Source organism: Colias croceus, chromosome 15 (genome assembly GCF_905220415.1).
Source record: "Colias croceus chromosome 15, ilColCroc2.1".
NCBI classification, from domain to species: domain Eukaryota; kingdom Metazoa; phylum Arthropoda; class Insecta; order Lepidoptera; family Pieridae; genus Colias; species Colias croceus.
In genome coordinates, this window is record NC_059551.1 from 7845401 (window position 1) to 7873087 (window position 27687).

The window sequence follows — 27687 nt, forward strand, 5'->3', positions numbered from 1 at the left end:
AATAATCGGACTAATCATTTTCATGGAATAGAAAAAGAATGAAAAAAAAATATGATGATTATTATAAATGTTAATTTCTAAGATTGCTTCCAATATAATAATTAAACTAAATTAATATTGAAAATTCGTCATTTTCAAAAAAGGACCGATTTTGCAATAGTATAGTCTATGGTTATTTGACCGATATTTCATTCATTTGATGCTTCCTTTTCTTTCTCTGTCGTAGAGATATCTGTGTGCGGGCGGTCGTCATTTTAAAGATAATTCGTATGAATTATTAAATGAAGGTGCTATAAAGTGTTAATTTTATGAAAAAACTGTAGGTTATAAATTGTTAAATAATGATCTTGCTGGAGATCAATAATAGAATTATAGAAGAAACATTAACAGTTAAATATAAAAATGCACTGGCGCGGTGAGTACGTTACGCTTAGAAAGTTTACCTGTTTTTTACAATCATTATGTGCGGTATGTGTGTGGACAAGATTTAGAGTATTGTGAAGTATTTTATTCTATTTTAATATATCAAGCGGTCAATGTGAGTAATTTTGTCCTGCCTATAACCCCTTTTCGGAATTAGTTGACAACTGTCAAATACTATCACACAGGGTGGGCCCACGTTGGCCGCCGAATATGCAAAATTCGAATCGTTTCGGTATTGTACAGGACGTATTCATGGTTTATTTTTCCATAAATAAAGTTTCGATCATGACGCTAGTTGGTTTGTATCAGCGATGATGAGTCATATTGTTTGTAGGTATTGACGACAAGTGCGGAAACGTCCTATAAAATGTTTTTGAATACCCATCGCATTAGAGTATTCAAAGTATGTGATATATGACAACAAAGTTGAACGTACAGCTATGTTACTCTGCAATGTTTTCCTTGAATTAATTTATCATATTTTTGTTCCAGTTTAAAGCCTGAGTCCATAGATGTGACCGTAGCAGATTTTGATGGAGTACTTTTTCATATATCAAATGTCAATGGAGATAAAACCAAAGTTAGGGTAGGTCACTGAACATTTCATTTTTAAAATGTAATAAATCTTAGTGTATGCTGTTATCTGCATTGACTCATTTGAGCAGTGTGACATTCAGAATGTTTTTTATGAGTAATACTTACGATAATTCTTTATATTGTTTTTATGATTATAATGGGTATTATTAATTATTTCAGGTTAGTATATCGTTGAAGTTTTACAAGCAATTAGAGGAGCATGGAGCGGATGAACTGCTCAAAAGAGTATATGGCCCCCTACTCACTGAAACAGAGACAGGTGATTTTATATGAATTTAAATAAATTAACTTTCTGAACAATATAAAAGATATATGAACGATAGACTAATTGAGAAATAGATAATATAATATAAATATAAATTTGGTCTAAATTTTCAAACATGTAATCACACTACAGTTGTGAGATAACATTTATTTGTGTTTTAATTATTTTGTAAATATAATACATAAATACAAACAGTTATTTTGTATTCCAAGTAACTTATTGTGTTTTATACATGGTTAACTGATCATTAATTTGAAGAATTTAACAATATGATGTAACTAGAGCCGTAAGGAATTTGCATCACAATGACTTGTTTATATTGAATTGAGTATTACGGTGTTGGTATTCAATTGCATATAAGAATTATTATATTGACACAATGTTGAAAGTATTTGATATGTTTATCATTCCGTTAGATTAGATTATTTTGTAGGATTGTTATTTTGTGATAAAAAATGATAGTGCCAAAATTTAACACTAATTAATATCATATAAATATATACTACATATGAATTCATATTTATTTTTTACTAATATTCAAATTATTAACGAAATTAATCATTTTAATAGGATTTTTAAATCTAATAAAATATGACACAAACTATGAAATTTTATGTTATGATAAAATATCAAGTATAAAAAAAAAAAAATATTTTTTAATTTGACTAATTAGTCACTGATTTTTTATGATCATAAATAATATTTGTTAAAAGTATGAAATTTGTAACTGTTTAAAAAATGTTTTATGTAAGGATCATATTTTAAACTTATGCATAATATTATTGTCAGGTTACAATGTATCCGTCTTACTGGACATGGAGAACATTCCGGATGACTGGGAGGTTATCGTGAAGAAGGTTGGCCTGTTGAAGAGGAACTGCTTTGCGTCGGTGTTTGAGCGTTACTTCAGGCTGCAAGAGGATGGCGACGTCAGTCACAAGCGAGCTGTTATCAACTATCGACAGGATGAAACACTGTGAGTTGGTTTAATCTGCTGTTAGAAAATATTATTATCGAAAAATATATTTTTGCATGAATTACATAGATTTTATAACAGCATTGATTTATGTAAAAAGTAAAATTTATAATGTAATACAATGTTTTACATGATAATAGGGTTGTTTTGCCTCTCATAACTCCTTATCTTATATTTTTGTTGTTACATACTGATTTTAAAAGTAATTTATTATAGGAGATGTGAAGAACACAGATTTCTTATTCATATGTAGGTTGGAGATGGGTTTAATTCAAACAAGTATATTTTTTTTAAATAATTAAGTGTATCAAGCACAATATAAATAATTGACGTCTTTAAGTGTAATCCAATGTCAACTTGTATAGCTTCATAAAGATGTAATAAGATTAATTAGCACAATCGTTATTTAGTTCAATTATAAAAGTGTCTTTGCAATAATTTGCTGCACCTTACATGTTTACTAATATAAATAAATGCTAGACCCTTCTCATATTTTTCCTCCATCCTAATATGAAATTAATTGATATTGCGAGTATAATTAATGTCAGTGAATATATTTGTTACATTTCTTATTTATCGAGTACTTCCGCAATATTAAGAAAAAGCTTTAATTCTATGTTACAAAAAACTTAACTTTTAATAATATCAATAATTACGTAATATCACTACATAGTATAAAACAAAGTCGCTTTCTCTGTCCCTATGTCCCTTTGTATGCTTAAATCTTTAACTACGCAATGGATTTTGATGCGATTTTTTTAATAGATAGAGTGATCCAAGAGGAAGGTTTTAGTATATAATTCATTAGGTTTTAGAAAAAGCGAGCGAAGCCGCAGGCGGTAAGCTAGTATGTCATACAAAGAATACATAACATCTTGCAGATACGTAGAAGCACAAGAGGATAGAGTGACGGTGGTGTTCTCGACGGTGTTCCGTCATGAGGATGATATGGTCATCGGCAAAGTGTTCATGCAGGAACTGAAGGAGGGCAGACGAGCTTCACATACCGCGCCACAGGTAATATTATTACTTTAATAAAATTAAATATAGGTATTTTTTTTTTATAAAAACCTAGAAAAATTAGAAATGTTTAATAAATTTTTAAAGCTATATGTAAAATGAGTTGTTAGTGAGTGAATTTATACAAATAATATATTGAAAAATATAAATAAATTTATTTGTTTAAAAATAAACGTAGATTTATAAACAGAACCATTGTTTATACTAATTACTACACATCATAGACACAGATAATGTATTGATACATTGATTTCATTTTGATTGATAAAATAATATTATTTTTATTCAATAAAATTACTTTAAAATGGATTCTTTTTTCAGGTTCTATTTTCACACAAGGAGCCACCGTTAGAACTTGTGGACACAGATGCAAAAGTAGGAGATAATATCAGCTATGTCACATTTGGTAAGATTTTTGTTTTAAAAAAGTATTTTTTAGAGTTATAGCTTCGAATTGCAATCGAATTTCTACTGATATTAAGGCAACTGGTGTAGTTATTTTAGTAGAATTAGTTAATAAAATCAAAGTAATTATTATAATGGAGTTTAACAAATGGCCGTAGATAACCAAAAAGGATCCAACCCACAAAATGTTACTTTTGAGTTATTGAAGTTTGAAGTTTAACCTGTGTTTGTTCATATAAAGACTTGCTTGTGTTAATTGCTTCTTAAGGAAAAGTGTGTGTGTCAATGTATATTTTATTCTTACAAACAAATTTTATTGAATTTAGTTTTATTTCTTGAAATATTCAGCTAAATGTGTGTTAGGATCCTTTTTGATAAAACCTATTTTCAATTATGATAAGTGAATTTTCATTTCGCAAAAACGATTCAAAGTAGCTAATTGCTACTAAGATCCTTATTTTTTTTTTAATTTCATAAATAAAACAACTAACTTTCAATTTTTTTTTCATTATTTATATAAAACATATTAATTCTATCCGATTTAATATTCTTCTTCGTGTGCGAAGTCCGGTTCATCGCCATATCTACATCGACATGAAGTCTTGGATTGCCCCCTTGGATTGATTTATAGAAATCCAGGCAGTATTTAGATAAATAGTCAAAGATTGACTCCAAATCGTCTAATTGGGCTTTTCTTTAACATTTGGTCATAGTCATTGAAAATCATTATCAGATACCTCCGAAGATTTACCTTTCGAGCCCGCCCATACATACAACTTTTGCATCGACTAAACTGATCTGTCGAGCTGTATTCTCCTCTTGAATTCAACATGACTAAACTGTTTAGTCGATGGAGGTGCGCATACAATCGATTTCAGTCTTAATAATTTATATCCCCAACAAACCTTACAGTCTTCTATAGGCAATTCTTGAATGAAGGTAATAAAGATCACATGAGCGGGTGATCGATAGTTGTGCGAGTAATTTTTTTTTTGTTACTTCGACATATTCGTCAGCTTCGTAAATTTTTTCAGGTATTTTCAAAGTGCTTCTATTTTCGAAAAATCGGTACAAAAAAGGCAAAGATGTGTGACCCGATCAAGATACTTGGAGTGTGAACTTAATGCATGCCTAACGCCTCAAGCTTTAAATACATAATATTCAGTCTATCCAAATGTTCTGAATCGTTTTTGTTATTAAACCAGTATACATTTCTACAAAATTCAGTTTAACAAAAGAGATCCATGCTTTCTGAATCTTTTTAGTGATTTATCTATTGCATCATAATATCATAAAAATTAAATATCTAAAAGGATCCACATGCTTTGGATTTTTTTAAACATTTTAGTTTTGTGTTAGTTTCTTAGACTGAGCGTTTTACAATATGATCCAAGAAGAATGGATCGTTTTTACGAAACTAAAATATGGCTTCTCCATACATGTGGGTTGGTACCCAGTGTCAATTTAACGTCAAAATATTCATATTTTACTTGGATTGTTTTTGCTAATCGAAAATATAGACCTAGACGAGCAGTTTGGTATATTTAACTCATTTTCGGTCATGTTGTGGGTTGGATCCTTTTTGCTTATCTACGGCCAAATGTAATTTAAGGTTAATTAAGCATAATTATATCACAAACAATAATATTTTAATGCTGTAACAATTAATTTATATTCGTATTTTCCTGTATTCACTAATAGGTTGTTTGCATGTTTTGGATTAAAATTGCATGGTCATCTATTACTGTTGTCACAATAATTTAGTATAATAATTGATTTAAACAACAATACATAACTTTCTGGTGAAATAAAGCAGAAATTTATAACACAAAATTTATTATTATACTCCAGGATCAAAATGAATATTCTAAGCGAAACAGCCTGTTTTCTATAATGACGTCATGCTTATAAAGTATGATGCTATTATTTATTTATAGCTTTTAGTGTTAGTGCTGATTTACATAGGGTCAGTAGACAAGTCAGTCACGGCGCCGAAATTCGGCGCCGCGACTGACTTTAACTGTTTACTTAGACTTCAAGCCTCTGTACTGACTTCAAATCTGTTTACACAGGGTTTTTTTTCGGGTCAGCACTGATTTGCCTCGAATTTGTAGTCAGTTACTGACCCTGTGTAGATCAGCACTTACGTCATTGTTTATGTAATTAATTCTAGGTGTGTCGGCTCTGGCGTTATTTATGGCTGGCTTTGAACTTATCTATTTTTTATGTGACACTTAATAAGCTCCGAAAATTGACAGATTTTGTAAATTCTTTAATTAGGATATTACTCTTAATTATTCCTAAATAACAAGCGATATTTATTTTTTGAAGTGGAAACTACTTTAGGCGCGTTGGGAGTAAAATTTTAAGGTCGCTTCTTGACAATACCGTCACGTCGTGGAGTAAGGCGACGATTTTGGTATCTTTGAATCTTGCCAAAAAAGTTTTCTTCTGACACGTGTGCTCGGCAGACACCCTTTTTTATTATCCCGTTTTCATAACATCTTACTAAATACAAATGTTATTAAAACGTTAATTAACATATGTTATGACTGAATGAGGTATTCATTAGATATAATATTTAAGTGTTTTGCTGTTGCCTCGAAAATATTCTTAAATATGTAATTATAATTTATATTGTAGTGTTGTTCCCGCGGCACACGTGCGAGGCAGCGCGCGACAACACCATAGACTTGTTGCACATGTTCCGGGACTATCTGCATTATCACATCAAGTGCTCTAAGGTGAGCGGTTGTTGAGTTAATATTATTTTTGTACATAGTATAGATGTTTCTAAAAGTTGTGTTTTTTTAATATTCTGAAACTTGGTTGAGGATTAAAAATAAAAATGAAAAATATCTGTGTACATAAAAAAAAATATGTAAGACATTTTATTACGTAAAGCTAATATTTTCAAATCAAATATGTTTATTTGCTTGTATATGGTAATTTAAAGGTGTTTTATGAAATATTTTTTTATCACATATGCTGCCATTGTAAATGGCGTGCAAAAATTTAGATAGCTATTTTTTTATGTGAATTAGTCATATTATAGAAATGTACTTCATATTTCACTTTTATAGGTGCTAATCGGGGTATTTTTTTTAAATTTCTACGTATTAATATTTAATAACTTGTCTTTGATCAACTGTCTATAAATAACAAGAACCAAAATCATACACCGTTAACCCTTTATATTATATTGAATATCTGTAACGTGTTTGCGATTGCCATATTGTGTTTATCATTATGTAAAGTGTGTGTATGTGTGTAGGTGTACGTGCACTCGCGCATGCGCGCCAAGGCGGGCGAGCTGCTGAAGGTGCTGAACCGTGCGCGCCCGCAGCCCGCCAACCGGCCCAACGAGCGGAAAACTATCTCGTTAGTATACATTATTTATTATTCATTTTTGAAGTTATACTTTTTTTGGCGCGATGGAGAAAAATGATGAGAGTGAATTTTTACGATGCGCGCGCACACCGACACCTAAATTTAACAGCATGAAGTTAGTTCTAGGTGGTATGAAAATTGATAACTATGTTCAAGTTGTATATTCTAAAGTACCCGTCACGAGAAGCTATAAATTATGTAAACAAACATCTTTTACTAAGTAAACATTTTATACTGCGAGATAATAATAAATTGACCATATTCAATCGACATGAAATATAGACGGGTTATATGAAAGTAACAACCTATTTAATTTAGTCGGATCATATTTTAACGACGCAAAGCGCTATCGTTTGTGTTTCTTGGTACCGGAACGCGTCCGTCGCAGGGATTGTGAACTATCGGGACGCCATTTTGAAATAAACGCATCATTCGAGTTTCGAATGCGTACGAGTTTGTTTCATTGCTTTGCATATATCGCGGATCTGGTTGTTATTGTTAATTTTGTTATTGTTTCGTTATCACTTTTTTATTGTTGTTACTTTAATTGTTGCGTTAATTTTATTTGTTATTACGTATAATGGAGCCAGTAGCCAGTACATCTAAGGAAATAAATTCGCCACGAAAAAAACGTCAAAAGGTGCGTAATACAATTTATCTAAAATATATAATAAGTAAAAAGAAAGAGTTGTTTGTTCAAACGCGCTAATCTTTGGAAACTTAAGGTTAATATTAGAAGTAGGTTTTAAATTGTGAAGTAATTGGTTAGGTTAATTGGTATACCTGGAGATATAGCTTGAGCTTCGTGTGACAAGTGACTACCGGTGATTTTTACAGGTGACGAGCTTTACGGTTAATGAGAAAAATATGGTGTTGGTCCAAATGTTGTGAACTCCTGAACACTTGTTTACAAAATTTATAGCTTCTCATGACGGTTACTTTAGTATTTTTTTTCCATACGCCAAAGAAGTATAACTTCTAACGCGTGTACATAAGTACACACTCTTTTTTTTAATTATGTTATGTACCTACAGATGTTTATTTACAGAATAAAAAATGTTTTAGCTTTTTTTATATTGACTCGAGTTCGTAAATGTAAACTGGTTTTTCTAATAACGCCATTTTATCGGATTGTGTTGTACACATTTTAAATTTTCACAATATTCATTTACTTATAAATATAAATATTCTATCTTTTGGTCGTAATAACAGTACCACATAGAACTTATATTTTGTTTTGATATTTTCTACTAAAAGACCTGATTAATTCGTTATTCACAAAAAATAATGAAACCACTAATAAATGTTATTTGCTTGTTCCAGTGGCAAAACGTTTGTGAGGCGAGATTGATTGCGTGCCGTCGGCAGTTAGACGCCGCACCACACTAACGCGGTCATTCCCCTACATTCTATGTTGTTGCAACATTGTATAAACAAATCGTTTTTTATTTATATATTATTATTTTATTATGCAGTTTTTAAATTTGTATTATAACGATCTCAGTATGGAATTCATATGGTATTTTTTATGAGCACAGATAACTTTACTTTTGACATATAGTTTTTTAATCTATGAACTTTTTTTAAATTGTCACTTAAAATTTTGAAACAATTTTATCAATAAATTAACCCCTATTTGTTTAAGATGACGTTAATGTTATAGGAATGAGCGCGTTATCAACAATATGACTCCACAATGTGCGTATTTCTTAATATTAAATATATCGTGTACTCTTTGAAAACTAAATCATACCCAAATCAGGTCACAAAGCTCTGAATGTAACATTTATTTATCCATTGCAATACCGTTAATTGCCAAATAATTATGCTCAATATTGGATGTATCCCATTGGTTCGTGAAATGTGCACATTGTAACAAATATTTATTATCACCAAGCCTAACCTAGTGATCAAAATGTTTCTGTAGACTTGTTAACAAAATTATGCTTTATGAGAGTTTATATTATATAGAGGTGGCACTGCGTTCGCGACTCGGGTTCCTAATTCTTATTGTATGTGTACAGTCAATGTCAAAGTTTTGTTGTTTTCTCCATTGTGGCCGGTTCATGTTAGTTTCAGAGTAAATTCGATTTAGATAGTTTGATGTTGAGTGTACACGTTGACAAATGAAAACGTTTATTACCAGTAGTGTCCATCCTGTGAGTTTGTTTAGCTTATGTAATTTTGTTGTAAGTGACGCAATCACCGATCCTCACGTAGGGTATATAATATATGATGTACTATAACGTAGCCTATATCGTTTCGATTGCAATCTTGTAAAAATGTATATCGCCGGACGTCGAGACAGGTAAAGCACAAAGTCCCACGAATTATTCCTTCAAATTTTGTTTCGTGCATATTAGTTACATATAGTTGCAATATACGAACAATAATAATTTTAATGAAATGAACTTGTTTACGTTTTAGGTAGGTCGCATTCAATTATTAACGTGTAAGTGAAAGTGTATAAATATCTCGATAGTTTGTTTCGTAGACGAGTGACTTGGATCAATATGGCCTTATTTACCGAGAAACTTCTATGATTCCGGTCTCTTGAAATCTGCTAGTGTCGCTAGATTAGGCCTCGGTACGTCGTATCGATGTTCGAAGTGCAATTCGATATTCCATTTCGCATTTGTTCCCCGACATAGAGCTGTATCGTTGAACTTTAATGAAATTTTATTACACTAATCGAACGTAGCGTCATAGATTCTGGACACGTTTTTATATTATTATTATTATGGTGATGTTTTGCACTGGAATATAGATTGCTCAATGACATCATTCGTAATGTTCATTCAAACTTCTGAAATGTAGGTATTTAAAAGTTTCTACACATCTGGGTTTGGCGTAGGTCACCTTTGTTCGTTATAAACATTATCCCATTTACGTTTTGGATTATTAAGTTTGAACAGCAATAAAATATATACAGAAGTAATATCCCACCTGACGAAGATGACCCTAATGGTAAATCTAGTTGTGTAGAGCTTCTAGAAATAGGTGAAAATGTGTTTGAAGATTGTGGTGTCAATAACGACTCATGGACTGAACGTTTAGGTTTAAATTATCGTCCGGGTGTCGAAGGATTGTATAAAACTAAGTCATATTTTAAACAACACGCCGACAAATATATAATTATATTATATCATGACAGATTGAACAGGTCCTGAGTGGAAAGCGATGAGCATGTAGAAACAATTTAAACTATTTAAAATAATATTATTATGTAGCTAACTTGAATTTTATGTAATTTTTATTTGCAAGATGTATTATTTATGTATTATAATGTAAGTTAAATGTTGCTTTAAAGTTATCGCTTACGATTCGACGATTGTTTTTACTGTCAGTTTTATGCGAGATTATGTAAACTGCGGATACTAAAGTTATTTGTGAATATGTAATTAATCTTGTGATCTAAAATCCGTTTATACTGTATTTTTTATTTTCTAGATTAAACAAAACATCTTAATGCAGGAAATTTGTTTATTTATTACAAAATACATTTATTCTTAAGTTAACAAACAATATGTTCTCAGTATTCTACCTATTCTATATTTTCGTCTCTAGTAAACTATCATAATTATTATAATTTCATCTTCTAAGAAAGCCTTATTAATAAATGCAATAATTCTTCTCTAAGTACATAAAATGCATCCAAAGTATAACAATCTTCACTAAATTATAGAGAAAGCTTTTAAAAATCCATTTTAGCTGGTGAATTCGGCGTGGTGGGTGACTTTGGTTGGCTCAATTTAGACAAATTGGCCACTTTGGTCGCGAATTTGACGAAGTTCATTCCGCCAGAAGGTTGCGTCTCCGACTTGGGATCCGGTTGGAAAGAGGTTTCTAAAGAACCTGTGGGATAAAACAATATTATATAACAAATAAATTATTGAATTCGACATAGTCACGGAAATATATAGGCGTACAGGAGAATATTGCTTCGTTTGTTAGGTTAAATCTGAACGTGAGAAATGTCGAAACGCTGAAAGCTCTCATAAGGCCAATTTTAATGGAATTTAAAACGGTATCATAACATTTATGAAAAATCGTTATTCTTAGCTTTCAGAGGTTTTCGACGTTGCTCAGTTTCGGATGTGCCTAGCACGACCAGTTAAAATTTCACTCTGCATATAAAATGGTATATACTTAATTAATAATGTACTACTACTCGTTTAAATGAAAACAATACACATAAAGTAGATATGGAAAATAATTTCTGATGTATGGAAAGTAATTTTCTACACAATAGTGCACACTTTTCAATGTATGAGCGTTCGTGAGCAAATGTTTTTTTAACGCGAATGGCGAAAGTATTATTTGATCTCTAATATTTCGAAACAAAAGTAAGTTTTGATAAAAATTTTATGACATGATACCTATACATATATAATAAATCTGTAGAAGGGTCAATTCTGTACATTGAAAATATTGAAAAAATAAATAGCAGGGGGTGTTACTGGATCGATACCAAACCCATATGTGATTAAAAAAATTTTTGTCTGTCTGTCTGTCTGTATGTTCAGGCATCACGTGAAAACTAACGGTTCGATTTCGATGAAACTTGGTATAATTATACCTTTTTATCCTGGGCATGAAATAGGATACTTTTTATCCCGGAAAAATACGTAGAAAAAAATAAATCTTAATTTTTCCGCGCGGACGAAGTCGCGGGCGGAAGCTAGTCTATACATATAATAAAATCGTAGGAAAGTCAAAACTGTACATTGAATATTTTTTTAAAAGAATACCTGGGCCGTGATCTATAATCGATATAGAAGCCAAAAACATAGTTTTTAGAATTTTTGTCTGTTTGTCTGTTTGTCTGTTTGTCTGTTTGTCTGTTTGTCTGTATGTTTGTCCGAGCTAATCTCGAAAAGTACTGCATAGATTGACTTCAAATTTTGCATGAATATTACTAACAGGTCGGGTGAGGCTATAGGCTACATATTATCAAGCTATCACCTACGGGGGAGGAGCTGTGAACCTTTATTTTTCTTACGTATTCCGTGTATTACGACAGCGTACAATCTAAAGACTCATGTTTAAATGTTGGTTTCGAGTAAGCCATGCTATTATCTAGCTTTACAAAATAAAAACTATGTCATTTACGTAATTTGGGCAGAGAAACAGTTTAATGAATTTAGTAGTATAAAGACAAATTAGAAACAGCGCCATCTATTAAATGTTATAAAAATCAAATCAATTTACACGTTAACTATTGGAAATTAATAATCAAATGACGCATATATAAATGTTGTTTGACAATATCTATATTGACACTATAAAAATTATGCCATTTAAGTAACTTGGGAAGAGAAACATAGCTTAAAGAATGTAAGTTGTATAATGTTAATTTTGTAACAGCGCCATCTATGAGATTTCGTAAAAATCAAATCAATTTACATGTTAACACTACTGAACACAATGTTAAAAATTAATAATTTAAATATAATTATGTTATTTATTTATTTAACTCTTTAACCCATATCTTCCGTTCCCTATAAGATATTTCGTGTAAATAATAAACTACATTTTTTTAAAGTGAGGGTAGATGTTTATTATTTTAAGTAAAAATAGACACCATTATCTACAGTTAATCTAATGATTGTGTTCCAAAGAGTATACTAATATATTGTTGCGTTCATTAGTTACAATTTTAAAAATCTTCGTGTTTTATAAATTTACTAGCTTACCGCCCGCGGCTTTGTCTAAAACCTAATAAATTATGTACTAAAACCTTCCTCTTGAATCAGTCTATCTATTAAAAAAACCGCATCAAAATCTGTTGCGAAGTTTTAAAGATTTAAGCATACAAAGGGACAGGGAGCATTAGTAATCATCCGCTTCGTCAATTTTTGACTGAAGTTAATGTCCAACGTCCAATGGTTCAATCATTGGAAGTATTTCGGGAAATTTTGGAGGATATTTTTCAGGAAGGAGAGGAGGGGCAGCCAACCACATATCAAACTACTACGTTTTAGTACCGAAAAAAATTTTATTGCCAAATGAAACGTAAATTTTGCACTCACAACTTTACAAGTAATGTTTTTATTTTGACTTTGCGGTTATCTGATTATAATATTTATCGTTATGGCTATCGACGTACCGACCGTACTGGGATCAGAGTAGGTACATGATATACAGTTCATCATCCAGGATTGCTTAGAGCATTTTCACACTGAAAAAGATGTTTTCTTTGAATCGTAGTTGCTTCATTTATTTATTTTTAATCATTTTACATAATATGTTTTATATTTTATAAATATATCATTTTCATTATTTAAGTAGATAAAATAAATTATGTAACGGTTTTATAAGAAAACACATTATATTTGTTAGGCGACGGTGATTTCTTCCAGGCAAAAGATATTCATCAGCTCAATAAAATTGAACAGTATGTTGTTAGTTATTCTTTAGATTCACAATTGTAATGAGCATTTCCGCATGCAAGTTGTATCGTAGTTTAGATATATCATAGTTTTTACATATTAAAGTTCCAACAAAACCCTCAAATTTTTTAGTAGAGTTGAGCAAGATAATTTGAAAAATGTGCCGTGTTAAGTATTATAGAAAAGGTTAGTTCGTTGTTAATTATTATTTCTTCTTCATTTACATGTTGTTAGTAAAAATAAACTTTGACTAACAGTCAAAGTATATTTTAACTAATACTACTTAATATCTATTATACTTATGTTCAGTATTTATCTGTATTATTATTGCTTGACAATTAATATATTTTCATGTCGTATACCAAATTATAAACATAAGTTTAAAATGTAATTAGCTGGATTTATTTTTACACACTCACAGACTTATATTTTATGTTAAATGTTAAAAGAGTGTTAATATGTAGTGTAAATCATAATACATTTTTTCACAATTAAAAATAATCCTTTTTTCTGATGGTGTTGGCATTGAATTAAACCGCGCTGTCGTTTCGTTCACAAAAAGTGATGTTATGAGGAGCATATTCGGTCCTCATATCATAAAAAATCTGTGCGAAAACAATAAACACGTGTGAGGCCCTCACGGCAGATCGGGGCGGTCTGACGCGAAGTGGGGACAGCGTTGTCACTGTATCGCTCTAGCCACGCTGGTCAACAGACTTATTCGTTAGTTCAGTTTTGTATTAAGCCCTCTGTGACATCCAACCCGTGAGACAACCAAACCCGGTCTCCCCTACTATCCCGTGAGACCGAACCTTCACTGAGAGGGTATGACGTCACACAGCTGATCGCAAACGGCATATTCTACTATCCCGTGAGACCGAAACCCTCACTGAGAGGGAATTTCGTCTCACTACTGATCACGACAGTCATATTTTATCTCGAGAATCTGAAACTTTACTCAATATGAAGACCGTTTGACAAATGATAGGGTGCATCATAATAAGATGAACATGAGCTTATGCAATGACTAGAGTAGGGACGCGAATATTACAATTATATGAGACAAGAACGATTAATAAGTTTGTTTAATGAAAGATTAAGAATTGAAACTATTCGGTCTCTGGAAACGTACGAATAGCGAGAGGCCCGTCTTACTGCAGACAGATTTCGTCATAGTCTTAATGTCTTGAGGTAAACAATCTACGAATTCGGTGGTGTGGTCTGACAAATATAAAAGTGGGTTTGCTTATAACCTCACAATTGATTACAGATCATTTTCTGTATAGGCGATATTAACGTAGTATGTTCTTTTTGTAATGCTTTAAAGTGTAGTAAGGCGATTCGGCTTTCGTTTGAAGATACACCGGAACCTTTCACAAAATCACTACTTTTAGAGGAACATACTGTGCAATTAGCGTTTAGCTACTATTATGTATATTCTGTGGTGCAATGTAAACTGTTATTAGACAATATTCGCTCTTATAGTAGTGCGTTTCAAATGATCCTTTGGTGCTCAATAATTATCAGAAGATCCGTTCATGCTTACTTTTAAGATACAAGGTCAAGTTTACCATTTGATAGGATCCCTTTTGCCTGAAGGCCAACCTAAGTTTGTTTAAATATATTTTGTATTCGACTACAACGAATAGTGGAATACAAGAAATCAATATTTCTCAATTTTAAAACTGAACTCATTTCACAATTTTAGAACAGGTTAATTCGTATGTATGCAGTTTTAAATCGACATTAGAAGCTTTTCCTCAAGATGGTGATCGGCACTCAGGAACTCCCTGGGCGTGTTATAACGCCCAGGCCACAGTATTACAATTTTTCCTACAGTAGGGCGACGAATGTATTTTCGCATAGCAACGGAGGGGAACTCGCGGGGGGTCAAGTGACGCGGGCCACGTACCACAAACATGCTTAGTTTGTGGTATGGAGCGCGAAAGATAGTCATCGTGTTTTTAGTAAAGTTACTATGTAAACTAACGTAATTTAATACTTAGGTACATATTCTATAATGGTGTGCTCAAACTGTTAATCTACATTTAATTTAGATTATTATTTGATACTAAGTAATGTAGAATTTAAACCACATTCATGTTTTCTTCAGATTTTAAGATTTTCTTATCAGAGTGTTCAATTTTAATGTAGTTAAATTTTATAAGAGACAATAATTAAGAAAATTTTAAAATAAAGTGTCACGTATTTTTTTAAACGACGAATGACGAAAAACGACCTAATCGCGGACGAAGTCGCGGGCAACAGCTAGTTCTAAAATAAAATCTTGAAGTCATATAGAATCACACAGCCACATCTGGTCACATCAAATCTATAAATAATAAATTAATTTCTTTTGTTTAACCAGTATCATCAGGCCTGATTAACGAGTTAAACGTACATAAATAGTAAATAGTTTGGAAAATCCAAAAGTGCACGCCTCATAATCTCATCCTTTACAATAAAATTGATTATTTATAAAGAGTACGTGACTATAAATATAAAAATGAAATAAAATAAAACATTTGGAAAAGTAAAGAAAGCGGTACCGTAATAATTGAGCTATTTTTCTTGTGGCCCCACCTAGATGTGAAACTGCGCAGGTTTAAGGGACTGACTACCAACTTATTTTTTTAAACCTTGGCTTATAGTATAAAGAATCGAGTTTATAATGGTGAATTTTGAGTACACTATAAAAAAAAAAAGTCGATATTTTTTTTGTTTATTTAATAACAATTAAACCACATCGAATCAGACCCTGAAAAATGAAAGGGTTCTATTCCTGAGCATACTCAAGCGTAAGAGAAAAAAAAAGACTCGATTAGTAAAGTATTTCGGTCGCTATCGTGTTAACAAGAAAAAGGATCCGCACATACAGACACGGACGTCCAAGACAGAACTTTTTTAAACTGTTTTTTAACTAGTTTAAATAACAAAAATGACATCAAAAATATCATGAACGTTAAAAATAGTGTTTTTTCTTAATATGTGTGTGTATGTATTATCTTACAAGTGCAATGTATGATACATAAAGACATTTTAAGTTTGAAAAATCAGATGTTTTGCGCGAAGTGACAGTAGTACCCACCTCAACGCTTCGCATAAGAGGCGTGCAATAAAATGACGCCATTGTTGACAAAGCGATTTCATTCCCAATCCCTTTTACGATCATGTCGCTCGTAAAATAAATAATTGAACCAACTACACGTTAAAATGTACACGAAACTTGTTAAGGCCAAATTAAGACATTTGATAGCACGTGATATAAATTTCTAATTATACTGCAGAAGTATTTCTATTTTTAACCGACTTCAAAAAAAAGGAGGAGGTTATGTAGCTTAACGACCGCAGTTTCGCTCGCATGTATTCTATCAATTTCAACCTTGGCAAATTTTTGCATTCAAAACAAAAACCCCTTTTCTAAGTAGTAATATGAACTTCAAAAAATTAATTCGTATTTTAATAACAATATTCTATTTAAATATATATTTATATAAATAACAATATTCGGAGTAATTATCAAAATGGTGAATGAGATATAATAATCGCTTCAAAATAATGTATCATATACACAGAACCAATAAACTATCACTATCAGTTATCACTAAGGTAAAGATATGTAGGACCAATTAATTTTCTTACATTATAATCTTTTCCTAGATTATGGATTAATAGGTATGCATAAGCAAAAGGTTGTAGGAGAGTTGGAAATACACGGGTGCCTATGATATAGGGTTATTCTCTTGAAATCTTTATTTTTTTAAAGTTGCTGTATATGTGAATCTGCAAGGAAATCAATATTATCCCTTTATACATCGGCTCTATGTGGACGCAGCTTTATTCTATCGGAACTTAACTTCAAAAGTTTCTACGGTACTTACTTTGTTGTGGTGACATGATAGAACTAGGCTGGGATCCCTGCTTCTCCTCCATTGATTGGCTTTTCTCGTGCAACAGTTCCAACGCTAGTTAAAAATAAAACTGATTCGAATGACACGTTATCACAATGTTATCGGACGGAGCTATTTATTTTGCAGATCAGTAAATAGTTGCACTAGGAGATACGGAATTATCGTGTTGAGTAAGCCGAGCAATTATAATTTTTTTTTATCAAATCAAGAATAAAATGATACGCATGCAGATAATTATGTTTATATTATTGCAGCTAAAGTATGTTACTCATTATTTACATTTTGTAGATAGGTATATAAAAATGAAAAATCTCGTTGCTCGATGTATGTTACCCCGAAACTACAAAAGTAGATAAGTACCTAACCGATTTTCATGGAATGCTTCATAGTTTTTTGAATTTGACCAAACTAGACACATAAATATTTATTTCTATGAAAAAAAAGCACTTACCTTGTGTGCTTTAATGCAAGAATGGTATGCAAAGCGTTGAATATTGATAAAATAATCAATTTTCAAAATAATAAAAAATGAAGCGGCAATTTTTTCAGAACATTATACTTATTTTCGCGTTTACGAAGTGCGTGGTGGAAGTGCAGAGAAAAATTATCTAGTTACATGTGCACGGACACAAGAAATTGCTTTTAAGAAAAATATGTTTTATTTCACCGTCTTTCAATGAAATGGTATCCATTTTGGAGTCCTGAATGGTTTCAAGTTGTTGTCTGAACTTGCTGGTTATTTTGCGCCGCTTGTAATCGGCCTCTATTTGCTGTTTTGTGCGAGGTATGCGGAAACGGAAGCAGCAGCACACCATCACAACTTGAATGGTAAACGTAAATTAGAAATTTAAAAATTGAAAAATTAAAAAAGTTGAATGTAGATTGATCGCCCGCGCCGTTTCGATATTTAATAAAAACGATGAATTGATTCTACACAATATATATAGGCAACAATTAGGTAATATAAAAAAAAATGTTTTTGTTAAATTCGTTAAAACTAGGATAAAACAAATTCGAAAAGAACATCGAGAAGTTCAAATGTTTCTTGTACTCAATGATGACAAATTCTGAACTATGTGCAAGATATTTTCATTATAGTATATTTCCTTGTATTTTTATACTACCCCGAGCCGGCGAATAATTCAACACTAATAATAAGATAAGAATGCAATTTTAACTAAAGTGCTCCTTTACTAGAAAACACGTTCTTGCTTAGTTTATTTAGGGCACTGGGTTAACTTTGTTTTAGTACACCTACCTTCATAATAATTTTAACTTAAAAACCAAGAGTAGATACTTAAATTTAGTACCTACCTACCCGATTTACTTGTAAGCTGTAGCTTGAAAAATATTAACGTTTCAAATAAATTGAAAAGGAACAGTGAGATTTCTATCAGTCTCTTCAGGTTTTAATGAGAGCACCAGTTCTTTGTAATAACTCTCCAGATTAATTAAGTGTGATTTAGATACGACACAGTCGGCTACTTTAAATTTTCAGCAGATATTTATCTTCCAAGTACAATGCTCTTAAATTCGACAGTCATTCTTTTGGTATTGAGGCACTGCCGAATAATATTATGTAAACGTGTACTAAGGAGGTACTTATTAAACAATAAAGCCTTGTGTTTTATAAATTTTTATGCTAAGAGAAACTACAAAATTATAAAACTTTGTTAGCAATACCTGTACAATGATATTGTAATGCGCCTGTTAAAATATTTACTTACTCAAAGTAGTCACGCCAGCTATACAGAGAAACATAATTTGCCATACTCTCAGCTCTCCAACTACACTTTTTTCAAGCCATTCCGGCTCCTCTGAATTCTTTATAACATCCATTATGGGATCCATTGTGATAGTATCTACGTAACTATGATGATTGCACTACAAACGTTTGTTAAACAAACTAGGACAATGCGACTGTCGTGCCCGCAAAATACTTCCTTTGAATAAAAACTAATTGTCCCAATTCCATGGAGTGGTTAATAGCCGCACCTATTTTACGCTTATCCACCCTCGACACACCCAACTTCTTTATAAGTTTCATTAAAGCGGGTCAATAGTTTCAACTAAAAATAATGTTGAAAATTTCATTTATAGTAAGTATTCCTCAAAATTGTCTTAACCTAATAAAAGTACTTTATTTTATTTGTGATTCTACCTGGTTCAAAATAATTATTAATAGTGCTGAGAGCACCTACAATAACTGGGATGGAAAGTTAAATTTCCCGCGAATTATAATTATGTTGCCATTAGTCGATTGTTAAAATGATTGACATTAATTATTACAGGTTGACTAAACTAAGTAAGTAATTTTGAAACAACAAGATCGTTTATGCAGTAAACATTCGTATTATAAAAACATATCATTAATTTAAAATATACTCAACATTATATTATTAAATGCTTCATTCTCAATTCTATCAAAAGCTCGTTAGCATTTAATACATTACAGCGAAAACTGGTTCACTTTACTCATTAGATGTTTGTTTTGTTAACTATTGCAATTTTCATATAAAAACAAAAGCTAGGTAGGTACGTATCACGCGAAGAATAAAAAAAATAATTGACTCGTGAGGACGTTAACGTCACGTTTAACGCAGCCTAAATGTCATATTCGATTTTCAGTAATGACAACACTTACCGGATCGCTCGTCTCTTTCATTTGACGACTGTTTCACTTTCCCGCAGAAAATAGGGTGTCGAATCTGTCCTATAACCTCCGTTATATTTATTACTATTTAAAGATCAAAAATGTATCATTTATGATAATTGTGGTTTAATTTGTGTAAAGATTGTGCTAAGTGATGTTGTGTAATATCGTTTGTATTCTTGCGGTCACTCTGTAGCGTTTTTAAAAATTAAACATGGCCTCGAACCGAGGAATTCAGATCGGATCCGCGTGGTTCCAACGGAAACTGAATTTGAGGCCACAGCACAGGGGCGTGCACTTAGTTACGGAAGAGATCCTCAAGCAGGTGCCTGAGTTGTCGCAGTTTGCCGTCGGCCTTTGCCATATCCAAAGTGAGTACGAAGACACCGCTGAACGCCGATGCTGCATTCCCTCCCACTCGTATTTTTCATGACAATTGTTATTATTGCTATTTTGTAAATACTATTACGATGCTTATACTGTCCCTGTTGAGTTCGGTGGTGACTATTTAACAAAAACACAAATAACGTTTTCAGTAATGCATACTTCGGCAAGTCTTGCGCTAAACGAAAGTTGGGACCCAGACGTTAGAGACGATATGGAAATGATGCTCAACAAAATAGTGCCGGAGGGACTTCCTTACCGCCACTCGTGCGAAGGTCCCGATGATATGGTGAGACTCGTTTATTATTCTTAAATTTACACAGGTCAATGTGAAGTGTCACTTGCAACTTCAAGTGCTTAAATATTCATTATATTTTGAATTTGGAATATTTAATGTTAACGACTTGTGATTTTTTTGCATTGTTTGACATTGCCAAGTTTTGAGTGATCAAGTTTTTATAAGGAAATCTAAGAAGGAAATATAAATAATTGTGGTTTGAAAAGTGATTACTTAAATATAATAATTATCAAATACTTATTATAATAAGTAATATGGTATGTATCTTGGTAACTTAATATATAAACAAATATTAAGTAGATCCTATGTGGGTATTGTTAATAGTAGCGTCTCATTAGCGATTGCATATCAAATATTATTCAATGTCGATTTAGTTGACATTCTGTTCCAGGTAAAAGCATAAAGAATTGTGAGGTTCTTTTTGAAACAAAAAAGTTATGTCAAATGCACCCTTGACCTTGAGTATGTTATCAGTGATAAGAGTTCTTATACAACAATATGACATGTTGCTTGTTATGCATAGCATACTATTTTTATGTAACTATATTTCATTTAACTTTATTTAGGTGTATATATTATTATATAATAATATTTTTTTATCATATGATTTGACAATATTTAAATTGATAATATTTTTTTTTTCCTGTATTTTTATTCTAAATTGTTTCCAGGACTTTAAACTAGGAAATTATTTACCATTTTCTTAGTCAATTTAGCAACAATTATATTTAAATTATATAATTATGCTTCGTAATTCATTACTATTTGCTGATTTATATGTTTAATATTTTTCTACATTAACACAGTATATTTAGAAATTGAGAAGCCCATTAACTAAGTATTTTTAATAACTAATTGAGTAGTCGCTACATGAATTATATTTTACCAGCTGTGCGTCAAGAATATCTCAATTTATTTTAATAAGAAATTATTTATTAAAAAGGATTGTTTAATTATTTATCATATTTAATTTCCTTACTCAATCAATTTGTAATCAACCTTTTATGGACATTAATTAAAAAATATATAATTTTACTATGCGCTGAACAAAATTTAAGTTATAATAATGACCTGAAACCCAATTCTTACTTTTATTAGTATATATTCTACACACTATTTAAAATATTTTAATTATTATCTGATTTTATTGGAAATTCTTTAGAATTCCACTCTAGGAATATATTCAAGCACTCGCCTTAAAGTGAAACATACAGTGAATAAAGCCTTGTTTCCACTTGAGCATGCTCAGGCGAATGAGCGGCTCATTTGGCCGAGCCGCTCAAGTGGAGACGTCTGAGCACGCGCGGCCCGAGCATGCTCAGGCGTCTCCACTTGAGCAGCTCGGCCAAATGAGCCGCTCATTAGCCTGAGCATGCTCAAGTGGAAACAAGGCTTAAGTTAACGCTTTAAAAAGTTATTTATCACTATTTAAATTAAATTTAAATTTTCATCATTTATACATAATTCTATATAATATTTATATATTTTGCAATTCAGTATATTTATAATAAATATGAATTATGAACTGTGTGGCTAGTATACTAATAAAGTTGTTTGTCCGCAGCCTGCCCACGTCAAGGCATGTTTCTTAGGCTCTTCGCTCACAATCCCCATAACAGATGGCAAGCTAAACCTAGGAACGTGGCAGGGTGTGTGGCTCTGTGAACATAGGAACCATGCTGGAAGCCGAAAGGTTTGTATTATTGTTTAGATTCCATGATTTAGTATAGTCTGAATATTTAATTTTATTTCTTCCTTTGGACGTCTCTAAATGCATAAAGATTTTAGACAGATATAGTACATATATGTGACTACACTTTTTTGTTTATTTATTAAAATTGCTTTGAATAATCGCTGATGGTTATATACTTCTTTATTATAAATTATTAAGAAAAAAAACGAGCTGAACATAAGTGAACTGGTAGAGATATACCCACGATTTTTAAAATTCACCTGATAAATCATTGTGAAGATTTTGGGATCCATTTTGGTACTTTCAAAACTGGTGGTAAAATTTACTACTTACTAAATTTTATTTCTTGTGTAGATTATGATATGTTTGCGCTTAAAATGTTTCAATGTGGGTGTGGTGGGAATTGGTATAAAAAAGATCGTGTGTACCAAGCACACGTGTCAGAAGTGAAACTTCTTTGGCAAGATTGAAAAATAAGTCGACCTAGAAATTTTACTCTCAACGCACCTAAAGAAGTTTCACTTCAAAAGGATTGGAAATTGATGGGCAAATGTCCTATAGGTAGTGGTAACACTGTCCGGGTGCCCGCGCGACTCGCCGCTGTCGCCCGTGTCGGCCGCGTCGTGCTCCAGTTAGGAGCGGGGGGGGGCCGCGACCCCCCACACGCAGTCCCACTCGCGGCCCTCCTCCAAGAGCACAAGGAGGTAAATCCCCCTTTTGTACGCGCGCCTTTGGATGGGATACTGTCTTGTGACGAGGGACGAGGGACCCCGCCGTACCGCGTTCAGTGACTTCGGAAGTTTTTGTGTGATTTCGGAATTTCGTTTCAGTTTAAATAATTGGGATGGGACGTGTTAAGTGTATGAAGCATTTAATATTGTGTGAAAATTGTTAGGGATTTTTCAGAATTATTATTGTTTTAATGAATGCATTTTTACTAAACTGGTGAAGTTTTAAATTGATTTGTATATAGTGTTCAATAAATTTTACGACCAAACTTAAATGATGGTCTGATAGAAAAACGATTTTTTTATTTGAATAGAGGAACAACATCCTATAAATCGGTTATATGTATCATATAACACCTGGTTTGGTGTTGGTCCACACCCGAATGTAAAGAACGTTTCTGAATTATGGCATTTCACCTTTTTAATAATCAAGTCATCTGCTCCCGAATAGCTACGGTAGAAACATTTCGTCGTCCTCATACTTCTCTCCTTTCGAGAGATTGCGCTTGCATAATATACCTCGCCATTTGGCTGAGGTTTATCTTGGCCTAATAATCGTTGCCCAGTAGAACCAACTCTTATGTGATAACTTTGTCTCCACATTTTGCCTAGAAAAGGGCCCTCTAGTTCTTCTTTTGGGTTAACCATTTTACTAAAGATATCAGAGGAGCATATGGCACTATAACTGGAAATTATGAAGTTACTAGCGGTCCGCCCCGGCTTCGCCCGTGGTACATATTCACGTTTTCTCTACATAAGAACCATCCTCGAACTTCAAGGAATAGTATGAAAAAAGAATTAACGAAATCGGTTAAGCCGTTCTCAAGTTATGCGCTTACCAACACATTTTGGGATTCATTTTTATATTATAAGATTTCTGATGCGCAAATATCGCAGCATAAAACACTAGGAACTTGAATCATAGTTAGCCATTATATCAACCATATTTGTGACCGTTTTTATAGAATTTTGTTCCTTTATCAAATTAATGTTCCTTATTAATTGTTAAGATGCATTTGTTGCCATTTAAATTAATTTTTATTGATATGTTAAATTTAAATATCTCCTTGGAGATGATGAAATTGCCAAATAATGAAATTTCTCCTCCTCCCTAAACTTTTTACAGGATTGTGATCACGTATCCAAAGAATTGTTTAAAACGCAATTTACCCAATAACTTGTGTCAAATAAATTGTTAATTGTAATACGCAACTGTAAAATAGCTTTCGAGAAGTCCCACCGAATCGTTGAAAGTACGACGGATTGTATTCCGTGTAAAGGCGCTTACCTAGACGTTAGTTCTTATTCTTATCTTCGAGCGACAATATGTACATAAGATTAATATTTTGTAAAGCTCTGCATGGCAGTTTGAACAGACCCGTTACGGTAGGCTGCTTCAGAATTCATACACATTTCATAGTTAGAAGTGGAACAGTCTTATTATTGATGTATAAACTCGGTTTCGTGAAGGTCAAACGTGTTAAACTTGTACAAAAGTAACCAAGTTTATATTAAATGAAATATGCAGACTCGTATTCAGCCGCGCGTATTACTGCAGATGTACGACACAATAAAACCCTTTAATTTCTTTAAACTTTCTATAGGAATTGAATTTTAATCGAGCACAATTCCGCCTCACGTTCTCTGATGAAGTGCCATGCAAAGCGGTAACCTATTGATGTTAAGTTCAGTGTTAACTGAACCCGTTGTAATTGTACATAATTATGTGCAACAATTTTAAAATTATACATAATTGTTGTTTTGTTATTGCGATGTGTCGATATGTACATAATCACGCGTGGACGTGGACATTCCGCTTGTAGGTTCGGTTGAGGTCGATGTGCTATCTACTTTTATCTTTATCGTAACTATGTTTAGAGTATGACTTTCAGGTGTATTTGTTTATATTATAATATGACTATTTTTCACTATTGCACTTGTTCAGATATTTTCAACGCTCACAGGGAGACACAATATTTTTATCATGTCACTATCTTAGAAGTTTTATATCGAATCGAACACTCATTTTGCAACACCAACTTCGTACGTAATCGCACCGGTTAATGGTCAGTCGACGTAAGTTAAGGGCTGAGTTTAGGTTATTTAGGTATTTGTACGTCTACGATAGCTACCTTCTTTTCCGACATTAGGTTAGATCTCGTAACGATTAGTACGTGAAACATGTCCATAGCTTTAAATGTGTCACATCCGTTGTATCAACGGCTCCTTCCCGGGATGACAATGAGCTACATTCGGTACCACTAGTTAGACGTAGTATATCAATTACTTTTAAGATCATGTAAGTGCCTCGGATTTATGGGGTGGTTATATAATTCAGTTGCAGACGCGTGTGGGCTCCGTATCGGAGATTCGTTGGATTTGATAGACTCGACTGAATGAACTCTGCTTCCTCACGATTCGTTATTTTAATTCCTTTGACATTCAATTCGACATTGGCTTCTGCTACGATTTTGGTTGAAACGTTCGTTTGGGCGTCATATATTAAAGGCGTATGTGTATAGTTGTATGTCTTCCTATGTAAGTTCCATCATAAAGTCAAGACTAGTATATCTAAAGATATTGTATCCGGTATTCAGTATATGTGAACGGTATTAGGGTATTCGACACTCATTGACACAATTTAGACTATTTGAAGTATATATAGGAGGCTTCGATTCGAAACCTTGGGCGGCATAGTGAAATATAGACAAATATATAGATTTTATGGAAGTATAGATGTATGGTTTTGTACGGATTGACGGTAGTTGGTAATTTTAAAGGACATTTTTCCGAAAGGATTGGAGAACATACGGACGGCTTCGAGTTGGTTATGTTGCGTTCTTACGAATATTACTGTATTGCACAATCACACTGAAAACTTAGTTAGGATTTTAAATTATAAATATTAGGATACAATTGCTTACTATAAGCGTCGCTGGCTGTGGAACAGCTAGCTCAAACGTTCTTGTTTATTTCAGTGGTACAAAGGACGTTATATCATTATGGAGTAATACTTGGGCACACGTAGAATGGGAATCGGTACGGACATAGGTTTTACAATTATTATGTTCCTTGACTATAACATTTTTTGTTGCTCGTGGTGTTCAAAGGGTGGTTTTTCCTATGCGACTCGAGGAGTATGAAATATACGCACAATCGATTGGGACTGTGGTCAGCTTGGGGCTGGTGTAGCGGTTTTTATTAATGACTTAATTATTTTAATGGTCGAATCATGACTTCACATTCCTTTAATACATACATATATTATTATTTCGGAAATTATTGGGTTTAAATTTTTTTATCATACTTTAGCAGATTAAGCTACTTTCCAATGCTTAATGGTTCGTTCGTCATTTTATTTTTAATAGTGTTGTTGTTTTTATTATTTATTAAGATCCATTTGTTTTTATTGTGTAAGCACAATTGTTATTTGTACGGATAGATTGTCATAACTGTAGGATTTGGGTGTAGCGTCGGGGATGGCTAAGTGCTTTCTTAATATCTGTAAATATTTTTGCATTAATATAAAATAAACATTTATCAATGTACATATAGTGTTTCACATGTATAAAACGTTCGAATGTATGTGTGTTAGATTTGCCACTGCCAGAAAATAAGCCTCTTTGTAATACGACCTTTTGAATTATGGTTTGGCACGTTATTGTCAATTTTATGTGTTTTACATATGATTACATTGTAAAGGGTAGGTTTGTAACGACGCGACTGGTTCGCTTTTAATCACGTGACTAGTTTACGCTTCTATTTGTTACGTTGTTATTTTTAACATTCCTTTACATTTGGAAATGTTTAGTACGCTCCGGGGCGTCCTTGTTTTGTATTAGCTTGTATTGTCCCGCCAGGCTGTTTTGTAACAACGAATTCCTTAGTCTACCCTAGTTATTTGATTGCTATTCAATAATCATGCTTTTAGGAATTGTCCAATGTTTGATATCAACCTATGTACAATCATCATTTTGCTATGTATTACATTATATCATTTTTAACCATTTTACTATTAAGTGGAAATAATAATTTTGGACTTATATTAAAATATACGAAAATACGTCTAGTTAATGGTATGAAATATTCAATATGAACGATATTATTTGTATTTCTTGGATACATTTTATAAATTTGATTAGAACACGAAATATTCAATAAGGGCACGAAATTTTTTTCTTGATATTATGTAATTATATAAGCAATTGTTTTAACTGTTATTGCACATAGGAAAATGAGGTTGTAATAGTTAAACACGATGAAAGACAAATAATTTGTGTGTATATTATTTAAGACGATTATGACGTTTATACCAAATGTAATTGTACAGTGATTTCACCCTCATCAGTTGTTTTTTAAGCTCACATAAGTGACGGACCGTCACGATAAAACTTAATTGTAACATATAACTTGTACAATATAAATATTATAGATCCACAATTATGAAAGAGATTAAATATTTGCAAAAGTTACTTTGTGTTTTATTTGTTATTTTTGATTTTGTTAAAAATGGATATAGCTTAGCAATGTGGATGTATAGAAACATTTAAAA

At 32.3% G+C, this 27687-nt stretch overlaps 3 protein-coding genes across 3 annotated transcripts; 2 read left to right on the forward strand and 1 right to left on the reverse strand.

Moving 5' to 3' along the window:
* The first annotated feature begins 213 nt into the window (after nucleotides 1–213).
* LOC123698001 (actin-related protein 2/3 complex subunit 2) lies at nucleotides 214–10554 on the forward strand. The gene is made up of 9 exons (XM_045644596.1): nucleotides 214–415; nucleotides 916–1009; nucleotides 1180–1279; nucleotides 2075–2261; nucleotides 3143–3278; nucleotides 3603–3687; nucleotides 6330–6430; nucleotides 6961–7067; nucleotides 8400–10554. The coding sequence occupies exons 1-9, from the start codon at nucleotides 342–344 to the stop codon at nucleotides 8425–8427; spliced, it is 912 nt and encodes a 303-aa protein (XP_045500552.1). The 5' UTR covers nucleotides 214–341; the 3' UTR covers nucleotides 8428–10554.
* LOC123698002 (transmembrane inner ear expressed protein) lies at nucleotides 10546–19307 on the reverse strand. The gene is made up of 4 exons (XM_045644597.1): nucleotides 19107–19307; nucleotides 18047–18199; nucleotides 17350–17433; nucleotides 10546–10931 (listed from the first exon to the last, which is right to left on the reverse strand). The coding sequence occupies exons 1-4, from the start codon at nucleotides 19228–19230 to the stop codon at nucleotides 10771–10773; spliced, it is 522 nt and encodes a 173-aa protein (XP_045500553.1). The 5' UTR covers nucleotides 19231–19307; the 3' UTR covers nucleotides 10546–10770.
* A 727-nt stretch (nucleotides 19308–20034) lies between these two features.
* On the forward strand, nucleotides 20035–27607 carry LOC123698004 (UPF0047 protein YjbQ). The gene is made up of 4 exons (XM_045644598.1): nucleotides 20035–20403; nucleotides 20569–20705; nucleotides 22279–22407; nucleotides 22969–27607. The coding sequence occupies exons 1-4, from the start codon at nucleotides 20247–20249 to the stop codon at nucleotides 23041–23043; spliced, it is 498 nt and encodes a 165-aa protein (XP_045500554.1). The 5' UTR covers nucleotides 20035–20246; the 3' UTR covers nucleotides 23044–27607.
* Nucleotides 27608–27687: the final 80 nt, after the last annotated feature.